Genomic DNA, 17,419 nt, shown 5'->3' with positions numbered 1-17,419 from the left:
TATCTATTTCTATCTACCTACTGATAGCTGAGCACAGCTGGCTTAGTGGTAAAGAGTTGTGCTACCACCTAAAGACTCATGGTTCAAATCCACCACTTACTCAGCAGGAATAGGGTGTACAATCTCCTCACAAGCAATTTACTGCTTTTGAAAATCCACTGGACAGTCAGCTATGAGTCAGTTCTGATGTGACAGCACATAACAACAACAACATACCTATCTACCATATTTTGTGCAAATAAGGTGCATATTATAAGTTTTTCACAGACTGCACCATATCCCTGTGAGGTCTTTTCATTCAAGCACTCTACTACAGATTTGGGCCATTCTCTGTGACTAACAGCAAAAACCTAACAGCATATTTTTCTTTCTTCCTACAGATAACTGTGAAACTTCTGTTCTTGTCTATTATTATTTTAATCTACAAGAGATTATTCTGATAGTTAATTACCATGTGTGCTCTTGATCTGTGCTTGTGTCATAATTGTTGCTGCTACCATCATCATCATCACCATTATCAATATCATTATCACTGAACAAGTGTGAAACCTTGGAGGACCAGGTAATTCTCATTTATAATGAAAGTGCTTTCTCATAAATCATTATATCTCATACCTAATAATCAAAATTCCCTCCTCATTTTTTAAATTCTCATCCTTTCAGTTACAGCACCGTTTTCTGGATCAATGGAGGGAGGGAATCACTCCGTGGTGTCTGAATTTGTGTTCCTGGGACTCACCAACACATGGGAGATCCGACTGCTTCTCCTGGTGTTCTCGTCTGTGTTCTATGTGGCAAGCGTTGCCGGAAACATCCTCATTGTCTTTTCTGTGACCACTGACCCTCATTTACATTCCCCCATGTATTTCCTACTGGCCAATCTCTCCTTCATTGACTTGGGGGCCTGCTCCACTGCTTCCCCCAAGATGATTTATGACCTTTTTAAAAAGCACAAAGTCATCTCTTTTGGTGGTTGCTTTACCCAGATCTTCTTCATCCATGTTGTTGGTGGTGTGGAGATGGTGCTACTCATAGCCATGGCTTTTGACAGATATGTCGCCATATGTAAACCTCTTCACTATCTGACCATTATGAGTCCACGAATGTGCATTTTTTTCCTGTTTGTTGCCTGGGCCCTTGGTATTATGCATTCCCTGTTCCAACTGGCATTTATCATTAACTTACCCTTCTGTGGTCCTAATGTATTAGACAGCTTTTACTGCGACCTACCCAAGCTCCTCCAACTAGCCTGCAGAGATACCTATAAACTACAATTCATGGTCACTGTAAACAGTGGATTCCTTTGTGTTGGATCTTTTCTTATTCTTCTTATCTTCTATGTTTTCATCCTGCTTACTGTTTGGAAACATTCATCTAATGGTTCATCCAAAGCCCTCTCCACCCTGTCAGCTCATATCACGGTGGTATTTTTTTTCTTCGGACCCACTGTCTTTATCTACACGTGGCCAAATCCCAGTTCCAGAATGGATAAGTTTCTTGCTCTCTCTGATGCAGTTCTCACTCCTTTTCTAAATCCAGTCATCTACACATTCAGGAACAAAGAGATGAAGATGGCAATGAAGAGAGTTTTTAGATTACTGGTGATTTTAAGAAAGATCTCATGAATAATGTTCTCATGGATTTTCAAATCATATTTGGCATTAGAGATTAGCAGTTTTAATACATCAACAATAAATTTGAATACCATGATACTCATTAAGAATATTATAATTCTCTGAAGAATAAAAGGATTTTTTTAATGTTTATTTTATTCTGGTAAAAAAGGCACATAACAAAACATATGCCATCTCAATTTCTATGTGTACAATTCAGTAACACTGATTAAAAGACTGAAGGATTTAGACAAATAAAACTTAAGATGATGGTGACAGGCTTGTAAAATTGCATATTCATTATTGTCATTTCAAGCTGATTTCTTTGACTTCTTTTTCACTCAAGATTGTCAATTTATTATTTTCTTTTAAATAATCCATATATTCCTCATAGTCTGTCTCTAGAGGTAACCAAAAGTCTAATTATTCTCTTACCATCATTTATTTCCTTCTTGTGGTTTTTGTTGTGGTTGTTAGTTCAGTTGCTTAGTTGTTTGGTTGTTTGGTTGGTTGGTTGGTTGGTCAGTCAGTTGGGTTTTTTTAGACAAAAATGAATCTCATTTAAAAAATCTTATTTCATTAAAGTTCTTTAGTTTTGCCATGAGACATCAACTTTCTCTTTGTAACTTGGAGGATATAGTTATCTTGTCTCTAGGATTTTTTTTTCTATTAAGAGTCTTCAAACAGTTCAAACAATGACATTTCACACGGGTACCAACTTTAAAAATTACAATACTTCAAGAGTCAAAAATATTCTCACCTGCTTCTTTAAGTTCTGCCTTTGAGTCTTTTTCTCAATAGTTCCTCTTAAACACTCATCCTATTATTACTCAATTCCCCCCCCATTGTATGTAAACTCCTGAGGAAAGAATTATGGAAAAACCTACTTTAATGTTATATTTTGGTTTCCTTTTGTTCACACATCAAAACCAAACCCACTGCCAACAAGTTGTTGATGACCTATAGAACTTATAGAACCTATAGAACTATATGACCTATACAACCTATAGAACTAAAAAACCTATAGTTGTTTCATGACCTATAGAACTGAGTAGAACTGCCTCATAGACTTTCCAAGGAAATACATTTTTACAGTAGCTGAATGCTACATGTTTATTCCATGCAGTGGTTGATGGGTATAAAATGGCAATCTTTCTGTTAGTTACATGCTTGATCACTATGCTGTCAAGAGTCCTCAGTTCAAATATTGTGGTGGCGAGAGTTTACTGTTCAAAATGGCTTTCTTAGCCATCTAATTTTACTTTCTTCATAGGAGTTAGAATAAGGCATGTATAAAGTACTCTATGAAATTAGTCAGTTTTTCTTAAGCCACTCCTAAAACTAACTGTAAAATGCATGTATGAAGCATGAAAAGGGCCATATGTGACCTCTACTCCCTGAAGGGGAGCTGGCCCAACCAACAACATCCACAGTACAAACTCAATTCCTATAATGTCAGACATGGTCACCCACACACACTAGTGCACCTTTTTCTACAAATTCCAATATTAATCTTACTGCTGTTGCTGTTGTTACTATTTTTATGTACCATCGAGTCAGAATCAACTCATAGATGACTCTAAAGAATTTTTTCACAGAGTAAATTGCACAGGACAAAATTTCCCATTTTTCTTCTGTGAAGCAGCTAGTGGATTCAAATTGCATGCCTTTGGATTGGAAGTGCAACTTCTTCCCACAAAGCCACCCAAAATCCATTGTATTGACTACACTGATCTCACAGAACCATATTCACAGGTCTAGTGTTCATTGAAAAGTTAACATTTCACAATTCAGCTAAAACAGTTACTTTTGTTGCTGCAAAAGGGAAGAATAACTGGAAAGCCATTTTTGGCCTGACACGAAAAGCAGAGGCACAAAGCTATATGCTTATGAATGGAAGATAGTTAAGGATGATATGTAAAGATGGAGAAGAAGAAAATTTATGTGTTAAAGTTTATATGTTCATTTAACTTTGTAGATATTAATGGTTCTTCCATCTACTGGTATTAAGATATATGGTGGAAGTGAATACTAGATATTTTAGATTATGGTCTCTTGAGTAAACTACAACTCAGATCAAACCTAGAAAAACAGATCTGAACCCTCTTATAGTCTGTGCCATGCTCATAATCTCTGAAATACTGGAGTTCATTTTTGTTCTCATTGCCAATCTATCTCATGGTGTTCTTCCTTTTCACTGACCCTCCGCTTTCCCAAGAAATAACCTGTCCTAGAAATGTGCTCAAAATATATGAGATGAAACTTCATCATCTCTGCATCCAAATCGCATTCTTGCTAGACTTTTCCCAAGACATATTAGTTAGTTCATTTGGCAGTCCATGGGATATTGAGTACTCTTCTCCAACATCAGAGTTCAAAGGCATCAATTCTTCTTCTCTCACCCTTATTCATTGTCCAGCTCTCATATGAATAGCAAGTGGTTGAAAAGAACATGATCTGAATCAGACACACTTTAGTCCTCAAACTGACATCAATTCTCCTCAGTAATTTGGAAACATCCATGACAAAGGACTTGTCCAATGCAATAAATCTCCTGATCTTCTGACTGCTAGTACCAAGAGTGTTGGCTTCAACCAAGAAAAAAAAATCATTGGCAACTTCAATCTTTTCTTCATCTATCATAATATTGTCTTATTGATCCAATGGTTAGAATTTTTGTTTTCTTGAGGTAGCGATGCAATACATAAATAAGGCTGTAATCTTTGATATTATGCAGCCAATAGTTCAAGTCCTCGTCACTTTTAGCAAGCAAAGTTGTGTCAACTATGTAACAGATTGTTCATGAGTCTTCCTCATATCCTAATGCCACATTCTTCTTCATAAAGTCCAGCTTCTTGAATTATTTGCTCAGCATACAGATTGAAAAGGTATGGAGAAAAGATACAACCCTGAAGCATACCTTTCTCAATTTTAAACCATGCCATGTTGCTTTGCTCTGTGAGGACAATAGTTTTCTGATATAGGTATTAATTTCATATGAGTACAATTAAGTGTTCTGGGATTTCAATTTTTCCCACTCTTAGACATAGTTTGTTATGATCCACACAGCCAAATACCTCTGCATAATCAATAAAACACAAATATACATTCTGCAATTATTCTCTGCATTTAGCCAGAATCTCTTTGACAACAGCAATGGTATCTCTGATGCCAAGCCCTCTTCTAAACTCAGCTTGAATTTCTAGCAGTTTTTTATCAATGTATTGTTTTTGCTATTTTGGAATTATTTTCAGCAGTATTTTGTTTGTGTGTAAGTGTGTATGTCTACCTTCCATTAAGGCTTAAATGGATAGCCCAAAGGGATGGTTTGCCCTGAAGAAACACTTTTTGAAAGTACTAGAGCTTCATACAATGGAGACTTAATGTGGGTAACATTAAGCCCTACCTTAAGTCTCTGAGGACATGGCCTTTACCTTCTGTTGTTTATTGTTGTATACCATAGAGTTAAAAAAAAAACACAACACAAAAACCCTTCCCAGCAAGTTTTCAGAGGCAGTTAATTGTGTGGAAGGAGATTGTCCATCTTTGTGCCATGGAACAGCTGATGGCTTCTAACTAGGTGCCTTGTTTTGGCAACACAACTTGTTACCATTAAAGGCACCAGAGAAGAACTCCCTCCTGTGTGGATCGTAACAAATTATGGCTGACATTTAAAAGAATTGGAATCTCAAAACACTTACTTGTGCTCATACTATATCCAAATTTAGATCAAAAAGTTTTTTATATTAATAGAGAAAAAGAACACACATCGTCTAAAATCAGGAAAGGTGTTCATCAGAGCCATCTCCTTCCTCCATACTTATCCAATCTGTAATATAAAACAAATCCTCCAAGAAGCTGTACTCTTTGAACAAGAATATGACATCAAGATCAGAAAAAGATGATTCATCACAACCTGTGTTATACAGATAAAAAAACATTGCTTGCTAAAAGCAAGGACTAAAATGTCAGATGGATCCTGGCTAAAAGTATGACATCAGCAATGATATCCCTGGTGCCACAGCCTCTTCTAAATCCTGTTTGAATTTATGGCAGTTCCCTATCTATGTACTGTTCTAGCCATTTTTTAATGACCTTCAGAATTATTTTGTTTCCATATGATATTAATGACATTGTTCTATAGTTTTTGCATTCTGTTGGATCAAACTTTCTTGGGAATAGAAACAAATATATACCTCTTCCAAATCATTGGCCAGACAGCTGTCCTTTAAATTTCCTGGCATAGAGTAGTGAGTCTATCTAGGGCTGTGTCTATTAATCAAAACAATTTAATTAGTATCCCATTGATTCCTAACTGCTAATGCCAAGAGTGTTGATTGTGGAGCCAAGCAAACTAACACTGCTAACAATATCAATCTCTCTTCACCATCTATCATGATGCTGCCAATCGGCCCAGTGGTGAGAATCTTTGTTTTCTTGATATTGAGCTTCAGTCCATATTGGAGGCTGCAGTCCTTGACCTTCTGAAGCAAGTGGTTCAGGTCTTCCTCAGTTTCAGCAATCAGGGTTGTGTCATCTGTGTAACACAGATTGCTGAAGAGTCTTCCTCTAATCTTGATGCCACATTTCTCCTCACAGAGCCCAGCCTCCCAGATAATCTGTTCTGCATATAGATTGAAAAGGTATGGAGGGCAATACTCTTGGCACCAGCAGCCAGGAAATTAAAATATTAATCCTTTTACATATATAAATATATAAGCAATTACTATTTCTCCAGCCATATTCTAGTAATTGAACACCATTATTAATACCACATGCACATAAAATATTGCAAAAAAATCATTATTTTGGCCTTCTAACAGCAGGTCTGTACACATTTGTTACAATACTTTGTATTTTCTGGCTGAATTTTGAAATCATCTCTTTAGTTCTGTTCTATTATCATTTCTTCCTTCTGCTTTAAATTCCCTATGTCCTAGAAGAAGTTTCAGAGTTTCTACTGACAATCATGTTGGTCTTTTTTATTTTCTTTTCTGCCCTTTTTACATAGATATTACAAGAAAAAAGACTATAAAATTTAAGCACTTACTGAAGAAGATCAAAGACTACATAACTTTCTATGGACTGCATTTAAACACAAAGAAAACAATAATCCTTGAGGGAAATGGAAAAGATCTGGTGTGAGAAACAATGTATATTAATTTAGTAAATAAACTATATAAAAATATAATGTAAAATAGAATGTAAATGAATGATTGTATGAAACAATGTAAATGAAAGCTTGTACAAAACACAATGTATATGAATGAAACATACTGTAAAGGTATTATATGAAAATCAATTTAAAAAATTAAAAAAAATTCAAGGCTCAATTGGTTTCATTCACAAATGATCAAATATATAAGCAAGAAATATTAACTACACTATTTTTACAGAAAAATAGAGGGAAAATAAATAATTATCAGCTTAAATTTATAAGGTGAAAATTGTCCAGATATAAAAAGAATGGACTTAAAACTAGTGGAGTTTGTGTCGATGGTTCTAGATCAGACAAGGTGTCTGTCCTTCTCTTGTATTTGTGTTGTATTTAGGATTGCTATGAGTTGGAGCTGAATTGATAGTTGTTGTTTGTGTCTTCGCACAGTCGAGAGAAGGCCAGCAATAAGAAATGTGGGTTTTCAGAGGCAAATGACAATGTGGGTTTTCAGAGGCAAATGACATTGAGAGATGGTAAAGCCTTTACTCTTACTTCTTACTAGCAGAAAATCAAAGCTTACATTAAAACATGATTTCATATGGTAGGTAGATGTTTAACAAATCCTAGGTAATATGGAACAAAGCATAGATAGGCATGAACAAGTTTTAAGAAAACATCTTTGTACTCATGAACAGGGTCTTACTGCACTCTTAACCTTATCAAGAACTTTAGAAAATAGTCTGTCTAACAGAGAACTTTCAGATCTCTTTCATGTTAGCGCATGATCCAGGGAGTATGAGACTGCTTTCAGTCCCATCCATTCTCAGTATTGTTTTCATGCTTTCAGGCATTGTAGCCAAGTCCTTTTGCATGTATCCCATAGCCAACATTAAACCTTTGTGTTCCAGAATGACTCTACAATGGCGCTTTAAAACAATCTAACCTATATAAAAGCATTACAAAAAGATAATGTACAATATCATTGGTAACCACATCCATGAAAATAATAAAACATTGGTTAATAAAATTCAGACTTAATTCATAAATAAGAGGATATAGGTCACAACCAAAGAAAAATTTCTTTATCCAATGAATGTAGGGCTACTTCAACAATTAAAAACAAATCACACTATCGTCCCCAAAAGCCAAAAAAAGTTGATAAAATTAAAGATTTATTCAGAATAAAAACTTTAACAAAAGGAAAAGAAAATAATTTACTTAATTTAACTGTAGATATCAACTGAAATCTTAAGCTAATTTCATATGCAATGGTGAAAGACTGAATTATTTTCCCAGAGATGAAGGAGTAAAGCAAGGATATGCATTTTTATAACATATTTATCATCACCACCATTTATATAACAATTTCTTGTACTATGCTGATTTTACTTTGGTGTAGTACTTGTTGAAAATTTGGATTCAAGATCTTCTATACATTTTAAAATATATTCTGACTTTAAAAGTTTATTTAAATTTTAAAAACAGCAGTGGAGAAATGAAAAGGTAAGAGATAAGAAATAGTAATGAGTTGAGAAACTGGTATATATTTAAATAAAACTAAAAAACTATTAACTATATAAATTACCAATTAAAATAATAACCAGTTAGAATTGTATAAAAGAGCAATGTATCATATATCAGTATTCAAGCATATTAAACAATATAATTTGTAGAACATGGGAAACAAGAATATTTAAAGTGAAAATAAGATAATATCCAAGAATTTAATGATGGTTAACATTTGAAAAATCCATTATATAGTTCACATTATTAAAATATTATAAACCACAAAGATACAAAAAATAATATTATGACTATTCTATTATTTGTCATAGGAGAAAGAAGAAAAATTTGTGAAATTTCTAAATCATATATACACACCCTTTTACTATTTCTATAACAGTGGGTGAAAGTAATTTGTCTGAGATTATGTCATATTAATAGCACTAGCAAGACTTCATAATTCATAGTTATTGACTATGTAAAGATGTTTGACTATGTGGATTATAACAAATTATGGATAATGCTGAGAAGAATAGATATTTCAGTACACTTAATAAAGCTTGTCAATGTGTACATAGACCACAAAGTAACATATCTTTTTCAAAAGGAGATACTGCATGATTCAAAATCAGGAAATGTGTGCATCAGGAACATATCCTTCGCCGTATCCACTCATTCTGTAAAGTGCTCTGATGGCTAGTGGTAAGGAATTGTGCTGCCAGCTCAAAAGTACGCGGTCCAAATCCACCAGCTGCTCCTGTGCAATTTACTGCATCTGAAAACCTGCTAAAGAGTCAGCTATGGGACAGTACAGAAGAACATGCATTCTGTATGCTGAACACATAATTTAAGAAGCTAGACCAGTTCAGAAAGAATGTAGATTCAGAATTGGAGGAAGATTCATGAACAATCTGCGATTGACAAATAACCTTGCAGCAAACAAAGAGGACGTGAAGGTAAAAGATTTTTAGCTTTCAGCGTGCATTACATCACAGCAGGAAAAAAAAATAAAAAATTTAACAACTAGACCAACATAATGGTAAATGGAGATAAGACTGACATTTTTAAAGGATTTCATATCACTTGTATCCATTCTTAACACCTGTAGAAGCAGCATTCAAAAAACACCTATTTTTTGTTATTATTATTGTTCTTGTTATTGTTGTTAAGTGCCATCAATCCAACATGCCAGTACAAACCATAGCAACCTTATGAAAAACAGATCTGAACCCAGTTCTATCCTGTGCTATTGTCACACTTTCTGACACAACTAAGCCCACTGCAATAGTCACTGTGTCAATCTATCTGGTTCAGGGTCAATCTTTCATTTCAACATCAAGAAAACAAAAATTCTTACCACTGGACTGGTAGGCAACATCATGATAGATGAAGAAAAGGTTAAAGTTGTCAATGATTTCATCTTACTTAGATCCATAATCAACACCCTTAGTACCAGCAGTTAGGAAATCAGGAGACGTATTGCACTAGGAAAGAGTTAATACATGATCCAAGTCCATTGTCAAGGATCTGTTTTAAATAGCTATAGAGCAAGGATGACATTTTAAATACTAAGGAGTGCCTGACCTAAGCCACGGTATCTGAAATTGCTTCATATGCATATGAATTAAGAACAATGAATAGAATAAGGGAAGCTGAAGTAGAGTTGATACTTTTTATTTGTGGTAGTGATGAACACTATCAAACAAGTCATAGATTGCCAAAAGAACAAACAAATCTGCCTTGGAAGAAGTGCATCCAGAGAGTTCCTTAAAGGCAAGAATGGTGAGACTTCATCTCATACACTTGGGCATGTTATCAGGAGAAGCCAGTTCTGAGAAAAGGAAATCATACTTGAATAAGTAGAGAGTCAGCCAAGGAGAAGACCTTCAATGAGATGGCTTGGCAGTATGACTGTAACAAAGGCCTTAAGTACAGAGGAGACTTCACAATAGTGTAAGATCAGGCAAGGTTTGGGTCTCTTGAACACTGAGTGTGTTATTAAAAACGGTTATTCCTTGGAAAGAGACACCATGACTGGAAAGGGAGAGGATCAGGAAAAGAACAAGACCCTTAATGAAATGGATCGACCCAGTGACTGCAACAATGGGCTCAAGTATGTCAGAGATGATAAGGGTTGCACAGGACACGTCAGGGTCCAGATACGTTGTTCATAAGATTGGAAGATGGAGTGACATCCACTTCCTAAACAACATGCCTCTGCAAACTCCATGAACTTTGAGAAATAACGATAGTTATAGAAAGGTTTCAGGTCTTTTGTTTATAGGGTCACTATGAGTCATACTCCACTCGACGACAATCAACAACAACAAGGTTGTGGTACATAAGGTCAAGTCAGCCTTTACTTGACGGCATCTAACAACAGTTTTGGAGTGGAACTCCAGATTTAGGGTGCCAATGCTAGAGGAGGGACTGGTATTCCTTGGACATGACCGAGTTTCTTAGCTTCACCAATATCAAGGAATTTCCTCAAAGAGAAGCTTGGGTCCAAAAAGACACACTCCACTCCTGCCTGACAATTCTTTTTTTTTTAAATGTTACTGATATTCCCCCTTCTTGGTTTACTTTTCTCCTCTTTTATCTTTAGTGAGATGAAAGGTACTACTGGCCTCTTTCTAGGGAATCTCACATCAGTTTAGGACTGTGGAGGTATGAAAGGGTGTTGCAGTTCATTCTTTTACAGTTAGTTGGTTTATCAATTCCTGGGGGTTGTTACATAGGTTCCACATTAAATAATTAAATACAAGTATTTGGGGTGTAGCAATTTAACCCAAAGGGATAAATTCAAGTTATGGAGAACAAGAGATCTCATAGTTTTTAAGTTTTATCTTATTAATTTTAATGAACATTTACAGAGATTTTGGGTTTCCATTCATTCATTGTTACACATTTTAACACCCCCCACACGCACTTTGTTCCCCTCTTCAAAAAGCTCCTTCGATAAGCTCCTTCATTGGTATACAATTCCCCCATGCCCTGGAGATTTCATATTTTTTGGTGACTCTTTCTATGATTTTTTATAGATCACATCCCAAATATACTTACCTTTCCTTTTCTAATCTGCCCAAAATGCATGAATCTAGAAAACAAATACCCAAAAGTGTATGTTTGTGCCTCTGATTTCCATTACAAAATAATTAACATATATTTTCATGAAGTTTAGTACTTCATTTTTGGCCTCATTTACCCATGAGAAATCTCTCCCTCTAGGTAACCCATTAACTGCTTCCTCCTAAATTGTCCTGGGAAAATCATCTCTTTCCATTGGGGCTAATACCAGAAAGGCTTGAAATGATACTGACCTTCCCTGTTTTGATACTATTTTTTACTATCGTCTGCACTGCTAATCCTCTGTTTTCTATTCTGGGGGAATTTCAAATGTTTCCATATGCCAGAAGTGATTTCTCAGAAAATGCTGCTATTTCAGATCTGCTCCAAAACAGGTGAGTGAAAAGGACATAAGGAACAGATCCAATCAGATCATTGTGTTTTGCTAAAGTATTTTTCCAGTGGCTAAATCACAGGTGAAATTATCACTGGGGATAGGAGAAGAAGAACCTCATATAAGAGTTAGGGATAATAGTTGACAGGGTTTGAAAAATACTCTTTGAGGAACCCACCTTATTCTTTTAACGGTGAAAGAGAACGTCTATATGCTATAGAATAGACTGGAACAGGCAGAGAAGAGGAACTGGAAGAATTTAGAAATTTGTACAGTTCTTGTTTCCCAAACCTAGTTTATAAATCCACAGTACCATCTTGAAGCTTTGACCATGTTATTCATTCTTTAATTTTTCTTATTTCTGTGTCTTTTCCTACCCCTCTGGATCTCACCCCAATTCAAGCAGATTCCAGACAGCCTATGGAAAAAAGAACTTTTTTTTCAGTTAAAGATTCAAACTCCAAATATCACTGTTAGTTATGCTAGTACAAAAGGTATAAGTAGATCAAGAGACTGCTGTGTAAACAGAGCAAGGGTACACAGCATGGTTTAAAATTGGGAAAGATGTGCATCAGGGTTGTATCCCTTCTCCATGCCTATTCAATCTGTATGTATGCTGAGCAAATCATTCAAGAAGCTAAACTCTAAGAAGAAGAATGTGGTATCAAGATTGGAGAAAGCCTCATCAACCATCTGCGATATGCAGATTATACAACTTTGCTTAATAAAAGTGCTTGCTACAGAAAATCAAAGACTACAGCTTTCAATATGGATTGCATCTCAATATCAACAAGACAAAAAAACTTCACCACTGGACCTATAGGCAATATCTAATTATCACATTATCATTGAATATTGCCTTTCCTTCATCCAGCTTATTTACTTATTGATTTTTACTACCCTTTCCTTCTTTTCTCATTGATGCTGACCTCCACTATTCATTTTATCTCTGTATAAAACTTTCTTTAGCTTTTTATAGCAGTGGTCTCTAACTGTCCTTTTGTGATTGAGTTATGTCATTCACCATAATCTGTTCTAGGTTCATCTATGTTGTACAGTATTTCACAAAACTGAGGGCATATTTTAGTGATAACATAATATTCCACTGTTTCAATTTACCATTCCATATTTAGCCATTCATCTGTTCATGGACATTTGAGTTGTTTTTATCTCTTTGTTTTTGTAAATAAGGTTGTAATAAACATGGGTATGTGTATGCCCATTTTTTTATAGCCCTTACATTTTTGTATACCTAACTCTAATGACTAGGGGTGATAGAAGGAAAATTGATGCCTTTGAGCTGTGATATTGGAGAAGAGTATTTAATATACCATAGACTGCTAAGAAAACAAATATATAAGTGTAGAGGGTTAAACCAGGCTCTTTGGAGGCAAGGATTCTGAAGCTTCATCTGGCATACTTTGGACATGTAGCAAGGAGGTTCCAGTCCTTGGGGAGGGATGTCATGCTTGGGAGAGTGGAGGAACAGCACAGGACAGAAAGACCCTCGATGAGATGGATTGATTCAGTGACTGAGGTAATGGGGATAGGTGTGTCAGAGACAGTGAGATTGGCATAAGATAGAGTAGGGTTTAGGGCTGCTGTATATAGGGGCGCTCTGAGGCACAGGCAACTCAACAGCATATAACAACAACAAACAACTCTAAATTTGGTAGATCAAAATGTATTTTTATCTCTAACTTTCTAAATAACTGCCAAACTGCTTCGATAGTTGTTTGAAACATTTGACATTCCCATCATCTGTGTAAGGAGTTCCAATCTCTCCACAACCTGGGCAGCATTTGTTGTTAACTTTCTTGAACTTTGCTCTTGTTGCTACAGTGATAGTTCATTGTTGTTTTCATTTGCATCTCCCTACTAGCTAACAGGGGAGCTCTGTTGCCTAGTAGTAAACAGTCTTGAACATTACTTCATATATTTGTTGGTCATTTGAATGTCTTCTTTACTGTAGTATTTCTTCATGTCCTCAGAATACTTTGTAATTGAGTTGTTTTCCTTTATCTTATTGAGTTGTTAGGATGTCCCATGAAACCACAGTACTTTAAACTTTCAAAGCAAGGAATTAAATACCAGGAGGTGTTTGGTTGTACAAAGCAGCCTCAGTAATTACTTAATTTTTTAAAAACATGTATCTATCACATAACTTTTGCCAATTCACCTAAATACAAGTGTACAACCTATTGACAATAATTACAATAATTGATTCTTTAATCCTACCATTAATAAATGTGATACTTCCATCATCATCAACTGTACTATTTTCCCTTCCCTTTTGACTTTCTACTCAACTCAGTGCCATCAAGTCAAAATCTCATAGCTGGCCCCATGATTCTAGATATCCAAAGCTGTAAACCACACTGGAGAAGCTTGCTTGTTTATTCTTCACAGCCATTAGCAGGTTCTGTCAGAGAGGCATAATCTCTGATGTAATAGTATAATTGCCTAAGACTAAAAATCAGAACTTGCTCTTCTTGATCCTAATAATTAATAATATTCCTTGTTCCCTTTACAAGTACCCCTTTCTTAGTCTTTTCAAATAAGTGAATTCATACAATATTTATTCTTTCATTATTGACTTATTTAATTCAGCATAATGTCTTTAGGCCCCATCTGTATTGTAGCATGTATCAGGATGTCAGTCCTACTTACTGAGTAATCTTCTGCTGTGTGCATATACCATATATTTGTTTATCTATTGATCTAATGATAGAATACATACTTAATCCCACTCCCAAGAAAGGAGATCCCACAGAATGTGGAAATTATAGAACAATACTATTAATGTCAAATGCAAACAAAATATTGCTGACAATCATCCAGAAACAGCTAAACAGTGCATTGACAGAGAGTTGCCAGAAATTCAAGATGTATTTAGAAAGGGTCATGGTACCAGAAATATCATTGCTGATGTCAGATGGATCCTGGCTGAAAGCAGAGAATAGCAGAAGAGTGTTTATTTGTGCTTTACTGACAATGCAAAGGCATTCAACTATATGAATTATAACAAATTATGGCTAACATTAAGAATAATAGGAATTTCAGAAAACTTACAAATGTTCATACAAAACCAAATTTTGTCATTTTTTGTTATGTGCCATCAAGTCGACTACAACTCACTACAACCCTATGCACAATAGTTCTGAACCCTGCTCTATCATGAGCCAATCTGTCTCTGATACATCTAACCTATTACCCCAGTTATTGTACCAAGCTATCTCTTCTGGGGTCTTCTTCTCTTGCACTGTCCCTCCACCCTTCCAAGCATGATATCCTTCTCCAAAGACTTGTTCCTCCAGCCCAAACTATGTGAGACAGAGCCTCAAAATCCTTGTCTCCAAGGAGCAGCTTTAGTTCACCACCTCTAGAACAGACCTGTTAGTTTTATTGGAAGTTTATGGTATGTTCAATACTTCTTCTCCAGCATCACAACTCAAAGGCATTATTTTTCTGTCATCCTTAGTCATTGTCCAACTCTCATGCTCAGTAAGTAATTACAATAACCTAAGTCTCTGGATTGACATTCTTACTCTTCGGCACCCTGGAGAGGTTCCTGACAGCACATGTTCCTAATGCAATTTGTCTTTTGATTTCCTGACTGCTGGTGTCAAGAGTGTTGATTATGGAAATGAGCAACCCACTGGAGGGTCAATTATGGCTCAGTTCCAACTCAATGGTATGAAACCTGTAAGATCAATAAGCTATTGTCCAAACAAAGCAAGGAAATACTGCATGGTTTAAAATTCTTAAAGATGAGCTTCAGGATTGCATCCTTTCTCAACACCTAGTCAGTTTGTACCCTGAGGCAATTAATTCTTCTAAAAGCTGTATTCTCTGATGAAGACATATTGTATTGGGCAAGCCCTCTGTCATGAACCTCTCCAAATTACTGAGGAACAATGATAACAGTTTGAAGACTAAGGTGCAACTGTTTCACATCATGGTCTTTTAAATCACAAGCTGTGAATCCAAGAACTAGCAAATAAATAAGGATGACCAAAAAATTGATGCCTTTGAGCTATGGTGTTGGCGAAGAGTACTAAATATCCCATGTACAGCAAAGAGAACAAACAAATATGTCTTGGAGAAAGGCAACAAGAGTGTTTCTTTGTGGCAAAGATGATGAAGCTTCATCTCACACACTTTGGACATGTTGTTAGGAGAATTATTTCTTGGAAAGAGGCATACATTGGAAAGTGGAGGTTTGGCAAGAGAGAGGAATACCCTCAATGATGTGGATTGATACAGAGACTGCAGAAAATGGGCTCAAATTTATCAGTGATTATGAGGATGGCACAGGACAGAAAGGCTTAAAATGGGTTGTTCGTAGTGTTACTATGAGTTGTATTCAAGTAGTAAGAACCTAACAACAGTGATGAACATTTACATTGTTTTCACATTTAGGCTATTGTGAATATTGTTGCAATGAACGTTGGTGAATATATTTTTTTTATTCTCTGCTTTGAAAGCATATACCTAGGAATGAAATGACATCATATGGTAGTCATATAGTAAATATATTGCATTAGGAAAGTCTGTAGTCTCTCCCAATTACTGAAGAGTATTGAGGATTAAGATAACCTTGATTGAGACCATGGTCTTTTCAACCACTTGCTATGCTTCTGAGAGCTGGACAATGAATAAGAATGGCAGAAGAAAAATTGATACCTTTGTACTGTGGTGTGAAGAAGAGTACTAAATATTCCATAGACTACAAAAAGATATGTTTTGTAGAAAGAAGGTGCAACCAGAGTGCTCCTTGGAAGGCAAGGATGACAAAGCTTCATCTCACATATTTTGGACATGCTACTAGGAAAGATATTCCTTGGAGAAGGGCATCATACTTGGAAAGGAAGAGGGACAGTGAGGAGAGCAAATCCTCAACCAGGTGGATTGACACAGTGACTCCTGCAATTGGATTATGTCAGAGATTATGAGAATGGCATAGGATAGGACAGGGTTCATAGAGTCTCTAGAAGTGGAACTCGACTCAACAACACCTAACAACATGGGAATCCACCAGCCACTCCCAAGGATGAAAATGGATAGTCACCTCCTCTGAAAATTTACACCTTTCCATTTATTTAAGTCTTTTTTCAATCTCTTTTATTAGTGCATTATAATTTTCATTGTGTAAATCTTTTACATTCTCAGATTTATTGCTAAGTATTTTATTATCTTAGATACTATTGTAAATGGAATTATTTTCCTAATTTCCTCATTTTTTCACTGATAATATGTAGACATTCCATTTCTTTTTGTTTGTTGACCTTATTCTCTGAACTTTCCTAACAAGAATCTACAGAGGGAATCTTAAGGTTAAAATGGCTCATGACGGTGCTACCCTCTATGATTTCTTGAGCTGCAAATCCATTACTGTGTGTACCATTGTGTTAACCCTTTTCCTTGGATTCTAAATCTATTGTTGGGGCTTTTTTAAATTATTGTAATACTTACTTTATGGTTTTCTGGTTTTTTTTTCATTGTCGTAGATTGAACTGTGTCCCCTCCAAAATATGTATCAGATTAGCAAAGTCATACTTTCCAGATTTGCATAGTTTTCCTCCACTATGTGATTTGATATACTGTTTTGTGATAGCATGTAATTATTTTCCATTTTATGCATTGTAAATCCTAATCGTTGTATGTTAATGAAGTGGAATTAGT

General features: G+C 35.6%; 1 protein-coding gene across 1 annotated transcript; it reads left to right on the top strand.

Moving 5' to 3' along the window:
• Window positions 1-686: 686 nt before the first annotated feature.
• Window positions 687-1,625, top strand: LOC102860582 (olfactory receptor 4F3/4F16/4F29-like). Its single transcript, XM_006883070.1, has one exon. It carries the CDS (start codon window positions 687-689, stop codon window positions 1,623-1,625), a length of 939 nt encoding a protein of 312 aa, XP_006883132.1.
• Window positions 1,626-17,419: the final 15,794 nt, after the last annotated feature.

The sequence above is a fragment of the Elephantulus edwardii genome, unplaced genomic scaffold (assembly GCF_000299155.1).
Source record: "Elephantulus edwardii isolate Elephantulus edwardi_28Jun2011 unplaced genomic scaffold, EleEdw1.0 scaffold00026, whole genome shotgun sequence".
Classification (NCBI taxonomy): Eukaryota; Metazoa; Chordata; class Mammalia; order Macroscelidea; family Macroscelididae; genus Elephantulus; species Elephantulus edwardii.
Note: the sequence above shows the minus strand (reverse complement) of the source record. Positions and strands in the feature narration are given on the sequence as shown.

Excerpts from the sequence above, each read along its gene's own strand:
- LOC102860582 (XM_006883070.1), top strand. The coding sequence starts at position 687 with ATGGAGGGAGGGAATCACTCCGTGGTGTCTGAATTTGTGTTCCTGGGA.